Raw genomic sequence first — 25,121 nt, 5'->3', positions numbered from 1 at the left:
GACAGTCTGGGTCACTTCCGTACACAGTTCACTACTCCAAAATTCAGAGATGAAGTTGTGACCGTCTCTTGAATAAGCATCAAGTTTCCATTGCACTTGGACAATCTTGCAAAACAAGTAAGTCTTTCAAAGAAAGATGTTCATGAGCAAATGCTACAACATCTCTGTCTCAACAAATTGCTAAAATATCACAAATCACAGTCAAAAAGTCCATCTTAATAAATTCTTGACCTGTTGCAGTCCCTAGGATTGAAAGTATTGCTCTTTGAGTATCAAATATTAATATTAAAGGAGTTTTAAACATTCAGAAAATTCACTAAAGTGATAACTTAGGACTGCATTTAGACATCTGAATTTTTCACAACTCTCCAATACAAGTAAAATATAAGGTGAACATAAAACTGTGTTGAAGCTGCAGTGCTAAGCAGAAGCATATGGTCCCACTTAGATCAAAGCATGCTCTGAGTGTCTCTCCAGTAACAGACAAGTATCTGTATACAGTAAGACTTTCTAACACTGTCACATAAGATTATCAACCCATAAACACACAGCTGTCTTCTGGCAGGTAGTCAAACCTGAGGCAGGAGGAGTTTTACAGGGGTCAAGATTTGCAGGACTCATCTAGATCTATTTTCTGCTGCTGGCAGATGACATAGGAAAAAGGGAGAGGAACTGATCATAGAGGTGCAGAGCTTTGCACAGGGATTGTTTCTCACCCCACAAAAGGTGACCTCCAAAGCCTCTTTGATTCTCCTCTCCTTTAAGAGGATTATGAGTCCTACCCTTGGGAGACTTCAGTTCAGCTACCAGCCCACCAATATTACACATTAACATAACGTCTTGTCTCTTTGTTCCTATCAGCAGAGAGATATTAGAAGAATTTATGTGATCACTGCTTAACTTCAAATGGAACCTCTAATGCAAGAAGAGAAAGCCACAGAGAGTGGTATTTGGAGGGGACTCTTTGTGGCTGCAAGTCTGCCCAGTGCTTCCCTGCTCAAATCCCAATTCAGCTTATCTGCACATGCAGGCTGCTGACTCCTCCTGGAAGCAGACATTTAATCAAGGAAAGACTGAATACAGGATCATCACATGCTAAAAAATTAGGGCAAGTCTAGTGAATGCAGTTCACAGCTCCACAGTTCATGTACCAAACCAGAGCCTTGGCGAGCACTAAGCCCAGGTGTGCTGTCAAGAAGTGAGGAGCAGCAATGCCCTGCAAGAACACTCTGGCACCTCCAACAGAAAGTCAAGGAGCAGAATGCAGCACATTCAGTTACATAAATCTTTCTTTTTCACAGACACCAGGAACTAAAAATTTGAGGACAATTTTCCCCCCGTTCTTTTGGTTTGGTTTTTTTTCCCCCACCTTCCAACAAGACACCATTTGGACACTTCTGAGTGGAATCTATAGAGCAAGTCCTGAATCATCCCTAGACAACATAACTAGGAATCATTTCCCTTGTCACTTAATAGTGACAGATGTAAAGCAATTCATGCTGCCATGCAGGTGAACATATGCATTTTTCCTTCATAAGGTAATCAAAGTTAAAAATGCATTATGAATTTCACAATTACAAAGACATGAAGAGAAGAAACCTTAACAGGAAGGAACACATTGCCAGTAAGGAAGCAGCATCTTTGTGAATGGAGATTTAGGGTGAGATTAGACACACTTACAAGCTAATCTCAATGGATACAGCCAGTTCCCGTTTGGAACAAATGGTAAAATGTTCTCAGAAGGAAAAAAAAAAAAAAAAGAATGTGGCTAACACAACAGATCTTTCAGATGCATCTGCAAGAACACTCCACATTTTTGGCTGTTTCAGACTGCATGGGGCAACAGCAAAGTGAAGCCAAGAGTTAAGGAGGTTTAACAAATAACTGTACAGAGAAGCTACAGGGTTAAAGACAGATGCACAAAAGCCACAAAGAGTTGAACCCATGAAGAATTATTACAAAAGCCATAAATGCAGAGGAGCTCAAATTACATTCCTTAGGCAGTTCTGATAAAATAAGAATGATCTACAGCTTTCCAAGAGACTGCTAACTGAAAGATGAATATAAGCAGCTTGCGGTAAACTTGGGTTTTTAGTATCTGTTCTCAACTTTTGAATTATGATGCTTTTAAAACACAAAAAACCAGCTTTGATTAAAAAGTCACTTGCTGCAGATAATTGATCTCCACAGAAAAATCCACAACTAGGACAAAAAACAAGCTTCTAATTGCTATTTTTGATTCTGCAGTGACAAAAAAACCTCAGGACCAATATTATGTAAGACCATTAACCTCTTTGCTCATAACTGGCACCTTAATTTAGCACACTACCACACTAGATAGCTTGAACTGAATTCTTAATGCCAAAGCACACCACTGGCTGCAGCAAGGCAGTAACGGCAGTGATGGAAAGGAAAAAAAAAATCTCAAAGCAAGCATCCTACACTGAATTTTGCAATTACAGTTCCGTGGGCACAAGTATATAAATCTGAGCCTGTCCAGCTCTAATGAAACAGTATTCTTTCCACAGTGGTAATCCCAAAAATATTATCAGATGCCCCCTAGTATCTCAGGAACAGTGAAGAGAAATCAAAGTACACAGTAGATCTGTGCTGATGGAAAACCTCCAGCTCACCTTTTATACTAGAAAGTCTATGAAACCCCAGGAGGCTGTAACCTGCTGAAAACAAAATTACTTTATGTTTTGAGCAACTGTTTTTCTTCTTTACAAACCCCGCGGCACTCCAAACACATCCTCCACAGGTGTGACTGAAATCTCCAAAACTACCACATATTGTACTTAACTATAGTTCAGTAGCTATCACATATATACACGTGACTAAGGGAAAAACAAAACAAGGTAATCTTGGAAAAACATTCATGTGAACCCCCCCACTCTCCCCTCAAGAAAAGACAGATTAATCTTCTACACTGATAATGAGCCAGACTGATGAATTTCAACCAGACAGCGTCTTAAATACTGTCTTCCATCCATTCTTATCACACTGTGGCAAAGAACGACATTCAGGAGGAAAAGAAAGACTGATTAAGAGCCTACTTTCAGAAGCTCATGTCCTGCTGTGTGGAAAGAGCTCTCTATGAATCACCCGTTCATCCGCCTCTGACTCCATTTACTCTTCAGAATTCCCTGATGTGCCTGAATTCATACTCCACCCATCCAGACTGTAATGTCCCAACTTGCACACAAGAATACTGTGGGAAACAGTCCCAAAACACCCAGTAAACTTAAGCTAAATGGCCTCTGGTGCTCTTCCTCATCCACAAATCCGATTATTTTATCACAGAAGACAATGAGGTGCGTCAGACACAACTTACCATCAGTAAATCCATACTAACTGTTCCCAGTCACATTCCTTCACATGCTCAGAACGGTGTCCCAAACAGACCTGACCCAGTCCTGTCCCCAGGACTGAAGTGGGTCTGACCACCCTGGATTATTCTTTGGGCCTATTTTGAAGACAAGTGATCAGACATGCCCCGGCATCCCTGTGACTTTTCCAAGGTGGTGAAGACTCAGCACCATCAGGTCCCATGGGCTCACATGGCTCAAATTCTCTCAAGTAATCACCCACCCTGTTGCCATTTGCTTCTGACTGCTGGTTCCTCTCCAAACCCTGTCTCCTAACGCAGGAGCTGGGAGACCTTCCTGCTGAAGAGTTAGGCATAAAAAGCACCAAGCAAGTCTGTACATCACTCATTCAGCCCCCTCATTCAGCAGTCTTTGTTCAGCCTTTTACTGCTGATGTAGAGGTAGAAGTTATGTCATAATTATCAGAGATGTTACAATAAGAGCTTCCTGAGAGAAAGTAGCTGTTCCCCAATTCAAAGAGAGAAATGCAGACCAACATGGCTGAGTTTGTTCTGTCTGTATTCCAGGATGTCAAAGAAACCACAGGTCTCTTTGCAGAGATGTAAAAATCAACTTGCTGGAGTTGGATGACCCCATTTCTAAAACATGTGGCAAAACAGCCCCCCTTCTCACTGTTGGCCAGGCTGAGTGTATTTAGCAAATGGAAGTTAGGTCTGTAAAGAGCAAACCTAGGCCCTCCTGAAAATCCCTAAGAAAAGTTTCATGGAGACGCCTGAGCTTTAATTAAGAAGAAGAATCCAAGATGACAGAATAAGGAACTGGGATTTTCACCCAACTAGATGCCAACTGGCCAGATTGCTCTAGGCATAGAAATGGAGACGTTTTATGAGGACTCCACACTCACGGGTTTTACGTATGTATCACCTCAGTGTATCAGACGAGGGGGAGCTGGAGGAGAGAACTTAAAGCTGTTCTAGTGCTCCCCAAGAGAAAGGAGAGCCAAGACACGGAAGGCTTGCAGGCTGGGTCACTGCTGCAGGCTCCTGGCACTGAGCAGGAGTCTCATCGTGCCACACTCCCAGTGCCAGAGCGGCGGCAGTGCCTGCTGTGTCTGGAAGCCAGCACGGAAGTGCCACACAACCAAACAAAAGTACACTTTATCAAACTCCAGAACTCGCAAGTCTCCCCTGCCCCCTTCTGGGAACAACGTGGATTTGAAAGCTTCAATATCTATTTTCAACGATAAAACTGTTTACTTGGGCAAGCAACAAAAGGAGAACAAGAAAAAGCTTTTGCCTCGAGCACGAGTCCCCTCAGCAAAGACATGGATATTATTAAGTGTATCTCCTTCAACAGCAGAGACAGTCTCAAACTGGATTTTCTTCACTCGTGCACTGAAGCTGCTGACAGAAATTCCTGCCTGCCAGAAAATGGCCGGACAACTCACTACAGCTCAAGTGTTATGACTAAGCTGATTCACTTCTCAGGTCACGATGCAGATGCACAATGCAGGCTCCCCATCCTTTACCCCAACAGCTCCACTACTTCCTTCCCCAAAATAAAAAAATAATAAAAAAAAAGAAAATAGAGCAACTGCAGCAAAACTCACACGACAGGCATTAACTGCTCATAAACATTCCCCACAGGTTACGGAAACCACATTCAACCGAGCTGCTGACTGAGATCTGACTTAAGCAAAAATCCCTTTGCAGTGATGTGCCACCCCACGTATCCATGTTGATATTTTAAATGCAAAAGACAAACAGGCCTCATTAGGGACAGAGAAGAAAAGTTCTCCCACTTGCCTCTTCCTACCACTGCTGTTTATCTGTGCAGTTTTCCGTTTCCTAGTGCTAAAATGAAAAATGTGCTTAAAAAAAAAAAAGAGTTGCAGTTTCCTCTTCACCTCCAGAGTGCAGTCCTGCAATACTCAGCTACTCAGGAGATAGCAGACATTCAAACACTTTTCCTTTGTCTCTGCTTTGCAAGAGGGCTACAGAGCAGGAAAGCTAAGCCAAGACCCCATATCCCACTCCCAGCTGTGACAAGGAGAAGGGAATTGGCAAAAGAATGGAGCACAGCTACTGTTAAGCAGCCATTTAGGATCTGTGAAGAAAAACATTCCTCATTTTGAAGAGACTGACCCTGCAGCAGATCCAGACGCTCCATCCAAAGAGCACATTGTGAGCAACGACATGTTCCGTGCAAAGGGAAGGGAGAGCAAAGTCAGCTGGTAAGGAGCAGAAACTGGCTCCAGTACTCAGGAAGCAGCACAAATGTTTTGTTTCCTAGGAATTAGGACATCTAGATTTAAACCTATCAAGTCTAAGAGCTACGCATCAAAGCCAAACACAAAGTTGCTACAAGGATCCATCACAATCAAGCTAATCTCACCCGTATGGCCTCTGAAAACCAGTGTTTGATTCAGCTCACTTCAAGCTCACTGTAAAACAGCTTTAGAATTCCTGTGATACACTGTGGGCTGTAATACCACTCTGATCCATCTCCTCCTAAGATCTATACATTGGCCCTTTTTCTGAGCTGAGAATTAATTATATGGAAATGAACAGTGCCAGACAAGGGGATTCCAAGCAATTGGCTCTCTTAACTGAGGACTACAGGATCTCTGCCTTCAAGAAATCAGTGGCAATGCCCATTCAGTACAACTGGTGCTGTTAGAGAACAACCTTAAGACCCAAACAAGCAAACACTGGTACCACACCCATCCTCTTGCTTGTGGCCAGAAACAAACATCTGCTCAGCCATGGTGTGGGCTCTACCTCTGCCTCTTGCCACGACCAGACCACATCAGAGCAGCACCCTGACCTGAGGACAGCAGGTGATACACAAATAGCAGCTCTGAACAAAAGGATTGCCTGGCATAAGCTCCACCTACCCCTCCACGGGAAGGCAAGGCACTAACAGCTTGATGGCCTCAGGAGAGCTGGAATTTCAGTAGCCAAGAGGACTTTAATCTCACATATGAAGGCAGAGATATACCAGGGTACTTCAGCAGCCACGACAGTGCTCGAGAGTGAATGGAGGGGCACGTGCATCAAAACTTCCTCTCTCCCTGTCTTACTGTGAAGAGAAAGCTGAACAAACATTTTGCCTCAGTTACACTTGTCCTTTTCTACACAGGGAAGCTGAAAGCACTTACATTTGGCAGGCCCCAAATGGCACCATGTGGTTTTATCGGAGAGCACAGCTTCTGTCTGAGCACTGGTAAAACACTTAAAGCCAGGAGAAGTGCAGCAATTCTTTCGTCTCTCCACTGAAGCCTAACGGGTCAGTAAAGTGCTCAGTTGATTTTATTAACAAATTCTTTAGACAGTCATATTCTACCTGAGGTTATCCAAATGTAAAACAGAACCAGGAATAGGCCACTGGCTTTGGTGCTTCCACTGAATGTTTCAATGATCTTGGTGAAACCATGCAGTCCTGGTGTACTTTAGCCACCAGCAAAACAGCTTTTCAGAAAGGCACAGTTTTTTGACTATCCTCTATACTGTTTTGAAAGCCTGCAGTTTGGTGACCATTTCACTTTCCATGACCCCCTTGTATTTCATTTCCACTTGGCCCTACCTGAAAATTAAGCTCTTGAGATTTTAAGAATTTGTGTCCTGGTCCATGAACAACTGAACTGTGTTTTAATACAGACTCCAATTAGGGCATTTCTTTCAAGTGAATGTGGTGCTGTTTGGCTGAAGATCCAAACCCTTGAGCAACTTTTCTGCAGAAACAGAAAAAGACAATCTGGGAGCCTATCAGTCCCACAGAAAGACTTAAGAGCACAGAAGCAATATTATCCAAACAAACTCACTGCACCCTGGTAAACAAGTTTTTGTGCCAAAAGCACAAGGAGCAGTTATTATCTAGTGCTTTCTTCTGCTAACATAGTTCTGAGACACTGATACTCAATAAAATTGGGGCTTTCTTAAGCATCTGAAAAAGGTCAGAGAAATGCAAGACAGTCAGTTGTACAATACTCCAGACTATACCAATGCTCAGGGCACTGCTTAATTTATTGTATGAGAGAAGGGAACAGCAGATGCCCTGCTACGCCGAGTGGACATCGATTCTGGGATAAATATAGCAAGGTTTGTAGGAACAGGTAAAATCTTTTATGACCAACTGATGGCAGATGCCCTCTTCTCCCCCTGCAATCCCTTCTAAGCTTTACACTGCCGAGGGAAAAATTAATTCAGCTGAAAAAGACATATTTTGGGCCCCTACTTTTCCATCTACTCCTTCTTTCTTTGGAAAATGTGCTAGTCACAATGACAAATAAAGCACTCATCACTGTCTACCTTCTCAATACTCCCAGCAAAACAAGTTTTAATTTAAAAGTGTCATTTTATCACTGTAACTGTATCTACATTAAGGGATTCCACTGGCAGAGCTGCACTAGGTAAGGATGTACATGCTGGTTAATGCAGCTGTCCCAAGCACTTGTAGCAGGAACGACCTTATGAGCACGTCCACAGGGAGTTAAAGCCACATAATCACATTGCAAATCCATGCCTCCTCCCTGATATCAGTTTAATTTTCCTAAGTACATGACCCTTAAGGGTCACAGGCAAGAAAACACGAGCTATAACTTCTCAACTTGACACTTGTGATTTTTTTTTTCCATGAGGACGTACCTTTGTTTCGTACTTTCTTGTATACAGTACATTCTCTTGTACTGTCAACCCACTAAAAAAAACAAACCAAAAACACAAAGAAGGAAACAGAAAAAACTGACCTCTATGTTAAGGGAGAAAAAAAATGCAGTGCAGGTGTTGCAAGAAAGTAAACAATGCCATAAAAAAATGCAGGAATAAAGGGCAACATTTTGGTCTTCAAGTTTTGAGTAGAAAATAGCAAAAGTTGTCATTAATATATTTCAGACAAAGACAGTGTACTAAGACTAGTAATAAGTAAGAACAAGTTAAGTAATAGGTAAGAAGAAATTAAAACTAGTAATAAGTAAGAATTAAGTAGATGGGACTAGAAGCTGTATCTGATGGGACTAGAAGCTAAGGTAGTAATTTCACCTGAAACTAGGTAAAATTCTGAAAGAGAATTTCATACAAGAATACTCTCAAATTCCTGGTGACATTAAAAAATCCAATATCGCAAAACGCACATGACACACAACTCAGGGTCATGGAAGGGATTTTGATCTGGGCTTTTTGTTATCCTGTTACTCTCCTGCGGATCAGCTTAACCTGCAAGGCCCTCAATCACTCATACTAGAAATCTTAAAGCTGTTAAAATACTGTGGGCTTGTTTTGTGGCTTGCAGGATACTCTGGAAGGTAAAGAACAAAGAATTAACAAGAGGCCCAGGCCCTCGTGTGGAAATGAAAGGCAATCTGAACCTGAGGCTATCTTCTCAGGAGACACATGAATTGGTCCAGCTAGTCACAGCTTCAAGCTTGGCAAGATGCTACAACGTTTTGAAGGACAAAATCCCAAACCTGGCATTTAAAAACGTCTGCAAGATCATTTTACCTAACCAGGAGCCAGCACAACCATGCTTTGGTGCCGCCTTCTAGCAAACCTCACACTTCAAAGGATTCAAGGTGACTTTGGCTTTGCTAAAGAAAAACCCAAGGAGAAGGGAGCTCATAGATTGCCAAAGAAGCAGTCCATGAACACAGTTTATCCTACTTATCTCTCAAGGACCTTCCAAAGCAGCCCTTAATATATCAAATCATTATTTCTCTCCCTATATGCTGACACTGGGCAGCAGGCACCTTGAAATGCTCTACCACAGCCAGCTCTGTTCTGTGGGTTTGAAGCAAGAAACTCCTCCTTTTCCAATTAAGTGAAGGATCAGACAAACAAAGCCTATATTTAACTTCCTGTTCACTGAGGCAGCTGCAAACAAGTCCCTGTAAACACTCTGCAGGTCACAAATTCCCAATATCTTATCTAATTGTTAAGCTGCTGAAGTAGATCTCAAAGCTCTTTCCAACAGGCTTTCTTGAGTGCCACTTACAACAACTGAGGCCACTGGTTATGTAACAGAGCTGTAAAGCCAAAGCCAAAAGGCAATAATTTGTTAACCTGATCTATTGTCAAATGGATTCGCATCTAACTATTCAGTGTAGAAGCTACACATACATAAGAAGTAAACATTTTCTGCCCCATATGCTAAAAAGGCAGAGCACACACTCATTCTGAAAGTCACACAGACTATGGCAAGTTTGTTTTTAATCACAGGACTCTGTCAAGTGTATAAAAGCTACCTTGGGTTTTCACACTTTCAATTCTTCTAAAGACGCTGGAAGGCCACGTTGCAGGTTGGTTTTTGGGTTTTTTTCCTACAAAACAGTCTGCTAAATCACATGTATTCTCACAGCCACAATATGTCATGGGCCATCTATAGCTAGGGAAAACAAATTTCCCTTTAATTTTCTCCTCCAGATCAATACAGTGTGATAACAGGTGCCAGAAGCGTATCCTCTCAGGCTGAAAGAAACAAAATAACAAGCAGTATGGGCAGGAAATAACACACAGTTCTCTTCTCCCATAATCATAAGAAAACAGCAAATGACAGGAAACCTGAAACAGAAAAGTGCTCTGCACTCATGCAACAGTCAAGCTGCCAAGCTCGCTACCCAGGGACACTGACCTTTATCAGAATTCTTAAAAGGTTTTGAAATTTCTTCTGGTTGTCATGTCACAATAGGATGAACTCCAAAAACACAAGTCCTGGAAACACTTCACAATCTAACTTGTAATCCTTAAATGCCAGGTTTTAGGAAGATATTTTAAGCGGAGTGAATAAAGAGCTTGGTTTACATTTGTGGCTGGTGAATGATATGATACCCTTAACTATTTTAACAAAGAATATTTGAGTCGAGCTGCACTTACAAAGCAGAATTTTAAGAGGACTGTTTTTTGTTATCAGGTGAACCAAACTGTCCATAGGTTCCCTGTATTCTCAGCTGCTGAAATACACTGGAAGTGTCAATGCTAAAAATGATACATGATGAATGAACAGACCACAGGAACAGAAATATCTGATCTTATTCAACTAAAGCTAAGAATAATTAAGGGGAAAACAGAACCCCCCAGGTGCTGCTATTACAGGGAAAAAAATACCACTGTGCAGAGCCCCTGAAGAAAACTGAAAACTATTCATACTTCTGCATGGTGCACAACAGTGATACTTCTTCAGACTGACTAAAACAGAGGTTTTTCCTCAGTTCTATAAAAATTAAAGATGCATGAAGCACGTCTGATAACGTTTATTGGTTCAGACTTAGCTTACCATCAAATTGTAATAAGTGTATTCAGGTCAGCACTTGTGGTAAGAACTGTGAAGTATTAAGACCTCGATTACATAAAGAAGGTTTATGTCCAATGCCACTTGTACAGCATAAGAAAACACACAATATTTGGTTCAAATGGAAAATAAAGCAAACCATTCCAATATTTGCAAAAGTAAGGGGATCTATAATAATTTTGTATAGTGTCACATTAAATCTAAGTAAAACCCACATCTTAAAGATTAACATAATGCAGGTTTTATGATGGGAAGCGTGGGGGTATTTAAGAAACTATCTAAAAAACCTGCACATGTAGTGTTTCCACACAAACTGAGCTTCAGAGTGCTTTAACAATTCTTTTGGGACAGACTCAAAGGACTGAAGTTCTTTTTATTCCATATGTTTGTTGGATGAGAGTCAATACCCATGAATCCAACAGGCAGATCTTCCTCAGATCTGCCACACAGCACACAGACCAGAGTCTGGAAAAGTGAAATATACCTTCCACCAGGCAGCAAGTGGTGTGAGCTCCTTCCAAAGCTCCAAGCCTTCACCAGTTTTATTCACAACCCACAACAGCACTCAAAACAACGCAAGAGCACCACACCTCACCTTCTGCAATAGCTCCAGCAATTTCATGGAAGTTACTCTCTGGTTTGATTGAGCCACTGAGTAAGACACGGGACTATGTAGCCCCCAGGCTTCTCTCCCAAATCCTTCTTGCTTTAAATAACTCACTGACATCTGCACTCACTGGTGCACTGATTTTGGTGTTCAAAGCTGCTTATCGCCTATAGTTAGCTGTAATGAGATCATGACTGCCTCCCCACACGTGCTTAAGCTGCTTAGACAGTACTGTCAAAGGACACAGAACAAACAGCCAGCCCTATCTTCTTGTGCCCTTTCTAAGATTTCTAAACTCGCTTTCGGAAATGCTTAACAATACTTCCATACCAACAGCAAATGATGTTAATTGAAATTAAAGATCACGTGATATCTTGCATTAACCCACTCTATAAGTTTAAAAAAATGGGGAAAATGCAGGTCAGAATACGAAGAAAAAAAAGAAATGTCAGAGCAGAATATATGAGCTATACAGTAAGTAGCCCACCTTTAGATCAGTATTTAAGCCAGCTGTGACAAAGACACAGGAGCATCCCCTGAAGAGAGGGCACCATGTTTCCTCTCCCTACCCCAGGAAGGTAGTTGTGGAGCTCAGCATCTTTGATCATTACCTGTTGCACTTTAAACCAACAAAGACCATCTGTGTGACACAGCTACTATTTAAACATGCCATGCCTCCATAAAACGATGTCATTTGAGTCTGCCTCAGTCATGCTTAAACCATAGCTACTACTACTGAGTCTTATCTCTGTTGACAAAGAACTGGGAGAAAACAGATATGCCAGACTTTCTTCCAAATTTAGGACAGCACAAAGTAACCTCTTTGAGCCTGGAAGACTATGAAGTCAGCCTTATCAACTTTCAGCAAACCAACCTTACAATAGAAAGGAAAAATAAAAACCAGACAATGTTAGAGTTCTTAAATCATAGTACAGTGATTCAAGTGCAAATGAGCCACCTAAATGGCCAGAATTACTAGAGCATGAGTGAGTTTTGAAATCTTGGAAGTTTAATTCTTATTACAAAGAACTGACACTGATTTGGTGAATGATTAGGACTGAGCTTTTCACTCTGTGCTAACACACTTACCTGGGTGTTCCTGCAGTATCCTTAATGGTAAGACCATAACTCCCACAAACCATATTTACATATCCTTACTCAAAGGGTAAAATTACAAAGGAAGAGGTAAAAGGCAAGCAGCTTATTTCTCTTTGCATGATATTTAAGGTGGTTGCATATGTATTCTGAGCAAAACAGAAAAACGTTACCTTAGAGATGTCACCCAAGCTCTTTCGGCTGAGCAGTCACTGGAATATGGACCCGATCTCTCACAATCAAGAGGGAGTAGGACCCCAGAAGCAAGTCAGCCTGCAAGATGTTGTATGGAAATGAGTTAGCAAGTGCTAAATTAGCTTTTATAGAGATCTTCATTTGCTCATCAGTTCAGAACTTTCGAGAGCATGTTTTCCCTCAAGTCTGGGACCAGAATTCACAGCGAGTTCCTTTCAGGATGCAAATGCTCTCACTCACTGCTCTGGGCTCTGACAGATGTTCTCTACCAAATGTGTCACTGAGGGGCTGAGGGGACACACTGTCCCCAGCTGCCTCAGCCACCCTCAGCTGAAGATCACCAACCACGGGTGGAGCAGAGCTGGATGCACAACTGTTCCTCACCGGGCCTGGCTCACAAGGCACGGATGGTATTAAGGAAGAAAGGCTGAAGCACAGTATATTAAACCAGGGCAGCTGAACGGGCCCTGCTTAGGCCCCAGTACAAGGGAGGTAGTGTCTGGCAAAGCAGCAGGACAGCTGGTGAAGGAGATAACCTTTCTAACTACAAAAGCTAAATCAGAGACAGCTTATCTATCAGAGCTCTCAAACACGTGTAGTGACATCCTACCAGGGCAGGCACATTCATCTCATAACCTCTTTCACTGCTTTTATCAGATTTGGTTGACACAGATCTTCTAGTAATACAATTATGGCAGCTATGCCTGTGTTGTTTTTCAACAGAAACAACTGCACCCATTATAACTACCAGGGGCAGCATTATACAGATGGAGGCACTCTCTAACAGCAAAGCTTACTCCTTTACTCCCAGAGAAGGGGATCAAACATTGTGAATGACACTGACCACATACTGATGGGGTTATGCAAAATAAAAGCTTAAAGAGGCTTGTCTTTTATACACAGTTAATGCCACTCAAAATGCACACAGATGAGCCTACAGAAATAAATCATGGCAAATTACTTGCACCTCAGTACCATCTGCACTAATCCATAGGAAGCACAAGCACCCAACACACCGATTAAGAGAACTGCATCTATTAGGAAGTACATCCACCCGAACAGCACACTGGGAAGGCCAAAAATAACAGCTGCTGCCACATCAGAATGGCACAACACCGCGCACAGGCGATGCCTGCAAAACAGAAACCAAGCAGCCACGCACAAACACTTCCTCTTCCTCCCCCACCACCCCTACGACAGCAGCAACAAACCTGATATTAAACACTGGCCAGCATCCTGCTCTGCATTCCTGTCACATCAGGAATAGGAAAGAGGGAGACTGCTAGCTGCTCCTCCATACAGCTGAAGGGTTCCTTCACTTTACAGCACGTCATACAAATACTTGACATGATTCTCGCAGAGGTTTCTGCCGCATTTTCTTTTCTTTCGCTCCTTTTCTCCAGCTCACCCACTTCAGAGCTCGCTAGGGACCCTTTGTACTTACTAGGCTTGTTTTTGACACACTCCTTCCCAAAGACTGGCAAGTCAGAAATAAAAGCAGTTGTTCCTAGGCAAGTCACATATAAGCAAGCAAGCACAGAGCCACGGCTTGACTGGGCTGCCACACACAAAGTCTGCAAGTCAGGTCCAAATCTAAACCCTGTCCAGCACCAAGACTGACAGTGTGACACTGTCAAATGCAAGAGTAAACAAATCAGGCTGCAGCCTTCTGTCAATACCGAGTTCTGAGACTATAAATCCCAGCATCAACACTCAGTGCTCACATCTCCAACACATTACAAGCCAATTCCCAATGGGCAGACTGGGGGAATTCACTGACAGCAAGTGAAGTGAACTGCAGTAAGCAAGGCCTCTGTCAGATTTTCCACGGCTTCAGTATGTGTATTTCAATCACAGATGGAAGAACTCTACCTCCTCTGGAACATGGGCTGTAGATATCCAACTTCAAACTTAGCACCTGTATTTCTTATCCCAATGGAAAAGCACAGTCAGTGCCACTCCGTACCTACCGTACCAGCCAGAACTCACCAGAGTCACAACAACCTTCAGACACTGAGAAATCAGCTAAAAACTGAAATCTGGAAACCTTTTTACAATTATCTGGTGATCCACTGAACCAAAGACACTGTGTCCTGTAAGCAGATGGTCAACAAATAGCTCCAAGCTTGTACTGGGCTCCTCATCTCTCACTAGTCAAGCTCAACAAGGTCACATTTCAGAGTGTGATAATTTTACCCAAATGAATGAGCTCCATATGTGCAGGAGAGAAGGAAAGAAACAAACTAGGCAGCTCGGGTGGGATGAGGAGAGCACAAAACTGCATGATTAAGAAGAAATCATAATGCTTGTTTAGAAGGCTGAGGGCACAAGTACTACACCAGCCTGGGTACTTTTTGACCTCTGAGTGCTTGTTACTATAACCTTGACTTCTCACCACGTGCAATGCAAGACAGAATAACTTCCAAGTCATTTGACTTGCACAATCTGTCATGAGAGGGGATCCCAAAGCACATCTACTTTTGTTTTCTACAATATTTTTATAGGAAGGACATGCCCAGTACTGTCAACCTGATGATGAGGCATACAATGATACTATTCACAAAAGTAGGAAATAAGCATGGGTACTACTATTTCATAAATTTTTAAATATATGTAAATATGCACTTTGAAGCTATCTGTAACAAAATACATACAGAAAAATACACTGCTGCACTGTTACACACTCATAGTGTTGGTTTCTCTGGACAAGGATAAGACTCCATTTCAGCACCAGCCCCACGTTCCCACCATTTCCCTTGCACCAGCAAAATCATTTAAGCACCCACACCAAGCTGTGGAGAAAAAAACTGCCAGTTTGTCTCCAGCTTGATCAACTTTTAAGGAGGGAACTCAGATTCCCACCTTTACAAGCACCCAGCAGCAAGTCAAGAACCTCCTGTGGGCTGCAGTCTACGCTTACATGAGCTGAAGTGCCTGTGAAGCCACATACTGAATGAGAAGCAGATCATAAAAACTGTCCCCCCTTCTCATCTCAACACATAATCGTGCTCACTTGCTCTTTTTCTATGCAAGAAACAAACAAAACTGCCACAAGGTGCCTAATGAATAACCAGAGTCCAGAAGAGGGTACTACCAGCATATCCTACTCTTTCCACCCCTGTGGTCAGCAGAGATTCCTCTGGTAAGGACCTTGTATACATAAACGTCCCCCTCAAGGAGCCAAGGACCACTTCTCCTGCTCTCCCCAAAGTCTTTATCAGACAGGAAACAAAGGCAATGCCATGAAAAGGACACTTCAGATCCACCTAACGGGCTCTAACCAGGATGGCATAGGCTGTTCATCCATGCACCCGGAAATGGCAGTGCTCAAAAAGCTGGGGAGGGTAAGAAACACCCTCTAAGAAAGAGAAAGAAAAATTTGCATTAGCATGATTTGAAACATTGACAAAGCAAGTCTGATGCACTTGAAAGAACAACCCAATGTTATCTTGCCTTACAGAGCTCACATTTTCATCTTTTCACAACCTACCACTTTCCTTCCAGCTCCAAAACAAAGCACTTACCTTTGATCAGTGCTAAAATAACCCAGCCACAGAAAAATACTTCTCAATCTCCACAACAAGAAACTGTTACACAGGATTAGGATGTCCCTAATAGGCCTATTTAAGGGCACAGCGATACCTAATAATTGATATACCTAATTCTAAAACACTTTGAAGCTCGATAGGATTTCTGTAAAAATGAAACCAAAGTCTTAGTTCAGTGACATATAACAAGAAAAATATCCAAGAAAATCTCCAAAAATCTGACCATATACACATGTCCCTATATCAGCTGCAGGTGACAGTTCACTACGATGAGACCTTCACAAGGCATTACAACATATTATTTTGTGAGACAAGCTACCAACTAAGTTTACACAGATCTACTGCTCACAGAAATATTTCATTAAGAACGAACAGAGACCCAAGCCCACACTGTTCCAGCACCACTCAGCGCTTCATTAGCAAAGGCCAATCGTGGAATCCAGCTTTGGAAGCTCTGAACACCAAGTTAAGCCAGGTGAACCTGAAGGGAGGAAAAGCAGATGGAGCAGAGACACAGTAAGACGGGGCTGAAACGAGAAAGGTAGCACATACCAAAACACATCATTGGGAGGAAAAACGGAGGCTGATTCCGAGCTTTAAAATGGAGGGGGATGGAGACTGGGACCAGTTCAAATTCTGAGCAGCTCGAAAATGAACAGGAGTCAGTCCCACCTACCAACCCCTCCTTGGAAACCCCAGGGACGGCTGGTTACGGTCCGGCTCTGCAGACCCACGAACAGACCTGCGCTCCGGGTGTACCCAGGGTGGCACCCAGCGATCCCGGGCCCCCCACCCTCCCGTGCCGGGGGGCAGCGCGGACGGGCCCCCGGCCCCACCGGCCTCCTCACCATGTTGGTTTCATGTTACCGCCGCGGTCCCCGAGCTCCTTCCTGCGCGCAGCTCCTGCGGAAGGGAAGAAAGGGCACAAAAGGAGGGAAGGCTCGCTCTGCCCGCCGGGCACTGCCCTGCCCCGGCCCCCCGCCCCGGCCGTGCCTCACTCGGGCACTGCTGGATCTCACCCCAGACACACGGGCTCCCCCCGCACCCACCTCAGGGGGCCGCTCGTGCATCCCTGCCACCCCCGGCCCGTCCCGTCCCTCCTCACGCCCGCCCTCATGGAAAGCTGTGTTTTACCCCCTTCCCCTCTCCCTCCCGCAACGGGGGCCGCGCCCGGTTTTCGCTCCCTCCCCCCCGCAGCGCGCCCGGCTCCAACCCCCCTACCCCGCCTCTCAGCCCCCTGTATCCGCCCGCCGCGGCTCAACCGGGGCCGCGCTGCCCCCCGGCCGGACTCCGAGACAGCGACGAACGGAGCCCAAGCGCCGCCCTCCCGCCATGCGAATCAACAACGAAGATGGCGGCGCTCGGTGAGGCGGGCCGGCGCTGGCCGTCATAGCAATCCGCGCCGTCCAAGGCCCGCCCGCCGCCCCTCGACGCCAAGCCGAGCCGAGCCCCGCCCCGCGGGTGCTTATCTACATCGCTGATAGTTCGAGTGTTGCCCTCGCCTCAAGCGCAGGCGGCCCCGCCCCTGTTTCCAGCGCGACGCGGCGCACGTTTTAGCCACACGTGACCCCCGCCAGCGCCCCGCCCCGCCGCGCGGCCGCCGCCGCCTCATTGGAACTGCCTGCTGGAGGGGGGCCGCTCGGCCAATGGGCGGCGACCCGCGAGCACGGAGGGCGGGCCGGGCGGCCGCGCCCCGCGGCTCAGACCCCCGGCGGAGACCCCGCTGAGCCCGCAGTCCCGGGCGCTGTGGCTCCGAGCTCCCCGCTCTGAGCCCCGAACCCCTCCGCCAAAGACCCCCGCTCTGAGCTCTCCACCCTGAGCCCCCCCCGGCTGCCACTCCGAGCCGGGTCTCGCCAGCAGAGCACGCACCTCTCCGGTACAATAAAGGATTTAACTCCCCAGCGGTCATCGGTCCCCTTGGTCTCAGGGCGAGGGGGACCCCCCGGCGGAGTCACACAGGTGACCCTTCTCACTGTGAAATTTCACGGCTGGCCTCTGCCCCCCCTCCCTCCTTTTAGCCACCTACTTCCCAAATTAGTCTCCCCTCTTATCCCGCCAGCGCTTAATTTCCCCGGGAGCTGCCAGGGAGGTGTCCCGTAGCGCCCTCCTTTGAAATTCAAATAGCCAAGTTCCCACCTCTCCCGCTGACTGGCGCCTTCAAAGCTTCCCGCCGCTCCCAGCTCCTGCAGCGTCCCTCTCACCTGCGCCCACGCTAATTCACTTTTCCTTCTAATTATCAACCCATCCCCTCCGCCGACCGGCTGCTCGTCCAACCCGCTTGCGCCCCTGAGCCCTGGAGCAAAGAAGAGCTTGAGGGGGACACTGGGCAAAAGTTTCTCACAATTACCCGTGATTGAGTCTTCTTGCCCCAGATCACCTCCCTGCGGGAGACTGCCCCGGCTGGGTCACATCCACAGGCTACAGAGATGCTGCTGTGACCAGAGGAGACCCTGCCAAAGACCTCAGCACGTCTTTCACAGTGCCAACTCCACTGCCGTGACTGCTATCCTTGTCCTGAGTCGTGCCACCCACATCCCTGACTGGAGATGGCAGTAATGACCCCCACAGCAGGACAGCCACCAGTGGGACTGCCTGACCACAGCACTCCCTACGGCAATCACAGCAGTGCCTGCAATCTCTGACATCATTTATTAGGTCTGCACTGTCTGAGGTGGCTCAGGGTCTGGCTGCACCCCATGGGGAGTTGGTTCAGCCACAAAGGATGGGTCTCCTCCTTGAGGGCCCCACCAGGTGTCTGCCAGCGCCCAGTGCTGTGCCTGGCACGGCCCACATGGAGCTGTGGGTTGCAGGGAGCCTCATCCAGACAAGCCCCTCAGATCCAGCGCCGTGCCCCAGTCACGCTGTTGAAGAGATAGTCCCTGCCAGTGCCTGAGATGGAGGCAGCATTCAGCCACTGCCCCGGGGGTCTGGTGCCCATCTCTCTTGTCTCCAGACCCCTCTGCTCTGGGGGACACAGCCCAAGGCTGTGGGGCCATGGGACAGGGCACTCACGTGGGTCCTGAGCACGGCCATCAAACTGCCCCTGTGTGGAGGAGAGACAGGAGAGGGTGCTGAGGGTCCCAGGGCTCCTCCTGCCTCCTGGGCAGGGCACCCACCCTCACTGCCATGGCACATGCTTACCTGGCTGTTGGCATGTGGGTGTCCCTGTTCCTCCTTGCCCCCGCTCTTCTCCACCACATCCCAGGAGCTGCAAGAAGGAAGAGGGCAAGAGGAGGGCACACTGTCAGTGGTGGGCCCCTGGCCTTGACCCCGAGGGATGTTGTCAGGAGCGGGGTGCCAGACAGGCTTTGCCCTGCCAGCTGCACCCTGTCAAGCCCATTGTCCACTTACCTGATCATCCCCTTACCCAGTCCATGTGTCCCCGGGCACAGAAGGGGACTGTGGCAGGGCTGTGCTCCCCCAAGCACCTTTCAGCAGTGCCTGAAGGTGCTGATCTGGTCTGCCACCTCACCTGCTTGTTTCTCCACATGTTTGAGCTCAGAGGACACTGTGCTGGAGGAGCTGCAGCCCCAGAGCCCCCCTGGTGCCAGTGCCCAAGTCTTCTCCCTTTCATGGTCACTACAGCCCCAGTGCCACCAATCACTGGGTCCCCAATCTCACCAATGAACGTGGATCCAGCCATGCATCCCCTCAGGGTGGTTATGCCACTGGACGTGGCTGTTATCCTGCCCATGCTCGTGCATGTCTCCTCCTTGCTGTGCAGACACCCTGTGCAGGCTGGTCCAGCTCTAGTGTCTCCTTGTCTCTGTCCTCTGCTGCCTGTCACCCTCATTGATCCTCAGGAGGAGTGTGCAGCCTGCTCACCTCCTCCCTGGAGCTTTTCCTGCCAAGTGGGGCTCACCCCTGCCAAATGGGGGCTCCCCTAGTGAGCTGCACTGACCTCAGCCCTGGTGCTGGGACCCAGCCCTGGTGCTGGGACCCAGCCCTGCAGTGGGCAGCAGCACCAGCACTGTGCCATCCCACACTGTCCACTGCAGAGTTTGTGCCCCAGCCTGGCTACCAACATCACTGTCCACTGACCAAATCACTATATTTGCTCCTATGGCTCCCATCAGGGCTGAACCCTCACTCTGAGCAGAGCAACTGAGAGACCACAGCCAAATGTGGGGTGTGTTAAACACCCCTCACATGCTGTGTCTCCCTGGCTACCTGCAAAGACACCGTGACTACCAATATAACTGCCCTGGCCGCGCAGTACTCACCTCTTGCCCAGGAACGGTTTGCCAGAGCCCCGGCTCCTGTGGGAGGAGCAGAGGGCAGACATGAGCCCCTGGTCTTGCTCCCTGTGCCGTGCTGTGCTGTGCTGTGGGCTGGGGCTCACCTGCACAGCAGGCTCCGGGCCGTGCAGCCCAGGGTGGCCAGCAGCAGAGTGCCAGAGATGGTCAGCACGGCCACAAACCAGGCTGGTGGGTGCCACACCACCTCCGTCCGCGTGACAACCAGCGGCTCCTTCTGCAGCGTCTGCAGAGGTGGTGGAGTGAGTGGGTATGGGAGGGCTGGGGGGTTCAGTGGACCCTGGGGCACTGCCTGGCCAGTGGGCTCTGCTCACCGTGTGCTGGGTGGTGGTGCTGGGTGGCACTGGAGTGCTCCAGGGGGTGACGTGCACCACCAGTGCCACCACGGTGCTGCGGCGGCGGGCACCAGAGCCACCCCAAACCTCCACCAGTAGTACAAAGGTGCGGGGCTCGACTTGGTCATTGGGGAGGTAGACGACGGTGTTCCCCTCCAGCCGAAAGCGCCCATCCTCGTTGCCTGGATGAGAGGATCTGCTCAGTGCCGTGCCGTGGTGAGGGTTGGTTTGTGCCGTGGTTTGGCTGCTCCTCACCTCCAACAATGGTGTATGTCAGTGTGTCACCGTTGGGGCTGCCGTGGCACGCCAGGCGGGTGACAGGCTGCCGGCTGCCTGGAGACCCAGCCGTGATCCGCAGCTCCTGCACCTCGGGGGTGCACACTGGCACCTGGTCTGGCACGGCCTGCCAGGAGCAGGGAGTGGTGGTGTGGCACCCACAGTGCTCACAACCCCTGCAGTTCACCCAAGGGGCCACACTCGCACCTGCAGGCGCACGGACACATCGCACAGGCGGCTGTGCCGCTTCGCCGGGTCCAGGTCGTTGCGGGTGTCTGTCAGCCGCACCACCAGCCTGTAGCTCTTCTGCTGCTGGGAGTCCAGGGGTCCCACCACGCGGATCTCACCTGTGGGGTGGTGTGAGCTGCGGGGCACCAGTGGGTGCCACGGGGTGTGGTGGGTGCTGGGGAGGGGGCCAGGTGCTCACCAGTGCGGCTGTCGATGGAGAAGGGCTGTGCTGGGCCGGATTCCCCCTCCAGGCTGTACTCAAGGCTGTCCGGTGGGTAGTCGCGGTCAGTGCCAGCCACACGCCCCACAACACTGCCAAAAGCTGCTGTCTCTGGCACGGTGAAGGTGGCACTGTTGGGGCATGCCGGTCTGAATTCATTCACGGGTGTCACCGTCACAAGCACAGGCACACGGGCTGTGTGGCACACGGCAGCTCAGCCACACTGGCCACTCCACAGCCCACACTGAGCTGGGCAACATGGCCAGTGGCACCAGCCCTGGGGTGGGCACCTCTGGGGCAGCAGGGGAGGAACGTTTCCTTTGTGATCTGCTGGTTTTCGGATCAGGAAAGGGCTTTTCCCTCCTCCCCCATTGCGAGCCCTGGGCACACCCCAGGGACGCGGGCACTCACTGCTCCGTGGGGGCTGCTCTCCTGCTGTCACCACGATGGTGGCTGTGAACTGAAAGCCCATAGCGGCCACAGCCTCTGAGTCATAGTCCAGGGTGGTGTTGACCTGCCAAGCCAGGATGGGGAGGGTCAGGCAGAGCCAAGATGCTCTGCAAAGCCAGGGTGTCCTGCAAAGCCAGGGTGTCCCACAAACTGTGATGCCAGGGGAACAGGAGGGAGCAAGCAGGAAGAAGAGGCAGGCCTCGGGGAGCAGGGAGCCCTGAGGAGCCCTGACCCAGGACCTAGCATGACAGCACATGTCACAGAGTCCCCCCTGTCCCACCAGGCTCCCTGGGGTCTGGGCTTGCCATTTGCCTGGGCGCTGCCTGAGGCCCTGCTCACCTTCAGCCGTGGCCCCTCCATGCAGAAATGGGAGCGGGAAGCGGGGGACCCCTCGAGGGCATAATGCAGACACTCATCAGTGCCAATAGAGTCGGTGCACCTCAGTGTCACCAGGGTGCTGCCTGGGGACACTGTCTCGGGCACCTGGGACCTGCAGTGGGACAGCCAGCAGCTCAGCTCCTGTCCCCCATGTCCTAGGTGCAGCAGAGCATCCCATGTACCCCCACTCTCTCCCCAAACCGTACACGAAGATGGCTGGAACACATCTTGGTGCCCAGTGGTCTGTCCCCTGCACGGTGACGTTGACCATGGCAGTGTCGTGGTCAGCGGGGTGCAGAGCGTTGTAAGCCTGGATGAGGAGGTGGGCACGGGCCACCTCCAGCCTGCGGGTGCTGCGGATCTCACCTGTCACTGTGGGAGGAGGCACGGCCTTGCACTGCGCACAGGGACAGGGGCAGGATGTCCCTGGGGCCCCCACCCCCCTGCTCACCCTCATCAATGGTGAAGAGCGTGGGTGCCACGGGAGCAAGGATGGCATAGCGGACATTCTCACCACTGGCATGGACCTGTGTGACCACCTTCCAGGGGCCAATGCCCTCTGTCACCATCACAGACCGGTGTGGCTCGCTGCAGGCAAAGTGGGCAGTGTGGTATGTCCTGGTGCCACCAGCACCCCCTGCCTGGCCCGACCCCACTCACGGAAAGGTGACACGGGGACGGCGCGATGGCAGCACCTCCACCGTCACAGCCCCGCTGCAGTTGTGCCCATGGCGGTCCATCACCTCAATCTCCAACTTGAACATCTGCAGGGTAGTGCCAGGGCAGCTGTGGGACAGCCCTGAGCGGCACCAGGGATGGGGAAGTGGACGGGGTGGGGATTGAGACAGGGATGAACACAGGAATGAGGACAGTAATGGGCACAGAGACAAGAATAGGGATGGGATGGGGACAAGAGACAGGGAAGAGGAGGGGGACAGGGACAAGAACAGGGCTTGAAGCAGGACCAGAGGTGGGAAGATAGGTGGAGATGGAGATAAGTTGAGCTGGAGACTGAAATGGGGACAGGAATAGGGACAGGGATGAGAACTGAGACAGGACTCAAGATGCAGAAGGGGATGGGGACAGAACTGGAGCACTCCAAGGTCCAGGGAAAGACAAGAGCCCAGTGAGAGGAGCAGGATGTGGAGAGCTGCAGGCAGTGCCAGGAGGGGCTAAGCCCAGGCTGCTGACACAGCCTGGGGATGCAGGTGCCAACCTGGGTGTCCTTGCTGGGGTCAAAACCATTGTCAGGCGCCAGCACCAGGCCCCGGCGGGTGAGCGTGAGAGGTGTGTCATGGTTTCGGAGCCTGAACTGCAGAGAGGAGGGTGATGAAAACCCCTGTCCCCCTCCTCCACAGCTGAGGTTCCACTGTCTCCAAAGCTACTCCCATTTCTGGGGGCTGAAGGCCCCCGGGGAACTGTCACTCACCGTCAGCCCACCGAGTGGCTGCGGCAGCACCGCATACAGGGGTGTCCGGGGCGCCACATCCGCCAGCACCTGCACCACGTCACCCCCTGGGGCAGAGCACGACTGTGGGAGCTTGGTGCCAGCTGGCACCTGCAGCCCCCCCTGCCCCATGCCTCTGGTTCCTACCGGCACTGGTGAAGGGGATGTCACAGCGCAGCACCTGTCCTGATGTCACCTGGACAAAGAGCCGCTCTTCCACCTCGTCCTCTCCGGGACAAGCGGCCCGGAGGGTCAGGGTGTACTGATTCACCCGGCGGGCATCGAGCTCCGCACCAGCACGCAGTGTCACCTGCCATGGGGACATGTCACTCAGCAGGGCACCCGGGGCTCCTGCCCCACTCCCTGTTCCCCAGCCGCACCTCTGCCTGGAACACAGTGGCAGATGTGGGGTTGGCACTGATGGCAATGGGGTTGAAGGGGTGGTCGGGCTCCGTGCTGTCCAGGGTGACATTGGGGCTGCCACTCATGTTGCTGCAGGACACGGTCACCTCGGCCACGCGGGTGCCTGGCACTGTGTCCTCACTCAGGGTCACCACACATGGCAAGTCAGGCAGGGCTGGCAGGAGACCCCAGGGACCACCAATAGCTCACCCAGCTGTGCTTAGGGAGCTCTGCTCCTGCACCCGGGCGCCCATGCTGGCACAGGTCTCTCTACTGGGTACAGTGGGTCCCAGGGCACCTCGTTCTTACCTGTTGCTTTGATGAAAGTCCCTGCAAAAAGGAGAGTGTCACCCCAGGCTGCCACAGTGTGTCCTGGAGAAGCCCCAGAACTCACGGAATCATAAAATCATAGAATATGCTACGTTGGAAGGGACACATCAGAACCACTGAGTCCAACTCCTGGTCCTACACGGGGCACCCCAGGAACCACACCATGTGCCCTCTGTGATGCTCTGAAGATGCCCCAGTGGTGCCTGGATATGCCTTAGTGATGCCCAGAAGATGCCCCAGTAATGCTCTGGCAATACCCTGAGGATGCCCAGGCAGTGCCCTGAGGACACCATGGCAATGCCTGAGGATGCTTCAGCAATGCTCCCTCCCTGTTTGAACCCAGCCAGGCAGCTGCCAGCCCCTCTGCCCTTCCTGAGGTCAGCCCCAGAGCCTGTCCCTTTTCCCCCTCCTCTCAGTCACCCACTCAGGTTCTGCTAAAGGGTGCCTCTGACACTGTGACCCTACTGTTCTTACCTGGGGCATAGAGGCTGAGGAGGAGGAGGAAGAAGGTGAGGTGTTCGTGCATGCCCATCGTTCGCTGGATGTTTGGGACAAGCTGCAGCCGGTTGCCAGGGGTGCTGGGCACCACCCCGGGCTGGCGTCACGCTGGCCATCCCCACCCGTGGTGGCCGACCCAGTCAGGGGAGGGACAGGGCACGGCCCTAGTGCCCCCTCTCCCATCCCCTCGCCCCTCGCAGCCACGGTCCGTGGGGTTTGGCTGCCACCCCACGCCGCCTCGCCACG

At 49.6% G+C, this 25,121-nt stretch overlaps 2 protein-coding genes across 7 annotated transcripts in view; both read right to left on the bottom strand.

Moving 5' to 3' along the window:
- The window catches only part of IP6K1 (inositol hexakisphosphate kinase 1), a 36,324-nt gene extending 18,983 nt beyond the window's left edge, over positions 1-17,341 (bottom strand). For 2 of the 6 annotated variants that reach the window (XM_018068619.2, XM_008923519.3), the window contains exons 1-2: positions 16,435-16,812; positions 12,486-12,585 (exon numbers count right to left, since the gene is read on the bottom strand). The gene's annotated coding sequence lies outside the window, so the exon portion shown is untranslated. Of the gene's footprint in view, positions 1-12,485; positions 12,854-16,434; positions 16,813-16,903; positions 16,959-17,317 lie in introns of those variants that run through there. The other 4 variants (XM_018068620.2, XM_018068621.2, XM_018068622.2 and 1 more) reach the window with 4 other exon arrangements.
- A 1,547-nt stretch (positions 17,342-18,888) lies between these two features.
- CDHR4 (cadherin related family member 4) lies at positions 18,889-24,909 on the bottom strand. The gene is made up of 20 exons (XM_029958380.1): positions 24,852-24,909; positions 24,357-24,377; positions 24,026-24,222; positions 23,793-23,955; positions 23,628-23,713; positions 23,415-23,510; positions 22,859-22,962; positions 22,650-22,786; positions 22,405-22,570; positions 22,160-22,310; positions 21,782-21,884; positions 21,350-21,565; positions 21,130-21,269; positions 20,902-21,049; positions 20,626-20,828; positions 20,398-20,537; positions 20,279-20,314; positions 19,197-19,263; positions 19,068-19,098; positions 18,889-18,944 (listed from the first exon to the last, which is right to left on the bottom strand). The coding sequence occupies exons 1-20, from the start codon at positions 24,907-24,909 to the stop codon at positions 18,889-18,891; spliced, it is 2,319 nt and encodes a 772-aa protein (XP_029814240.1).
- Between the last annotated feature and the right edge of the window lie 212 nt (positions 24,910-25,121).

This window comes from Manacus vitellinus, unplaced genomic scaffold (genome assembly GCF_001715985.3).
Source record: "Manacus vitellinus isolate BGI_N305 unplaced genomic scaffold, ASM171598v3 scaffold_14_pilon, whole genome shotgun sequence".
NCBI lineage: Eukaryota > Metazoa > Chordata > Aves > Passeriformes > Pipridae > Manacus > Manacus vitellinus.
This window is presented reverse-complemented; position numbering and strand designations above follow the sequence as displayed.

Bases quoted from the DNA above. Each gene is read 5' to 3' on its own strand.
- CDHR4 (XM_029958380.1), bottom strand. From the start codon at position 24,909: ATGGGCATGCACGAACACCTCACCTTCTTCCTCCTCCTCCTCAGCCTC. The intron at 24,223-24,356 runs GTAAGAACGAGG...GTCTCCTGCCAG, and splicing joins GACTTTCATCAAAGCAACAG to CCCTGCCTGACTTGCCATGT. The intron at 23,956-24,025 runs GTGCGGCTGGGG...TCCCCATGGCAG, and splicing joins CCACTGTGTTCCAGGCAGAG to GTGACACTGCGTGCTGGTGC.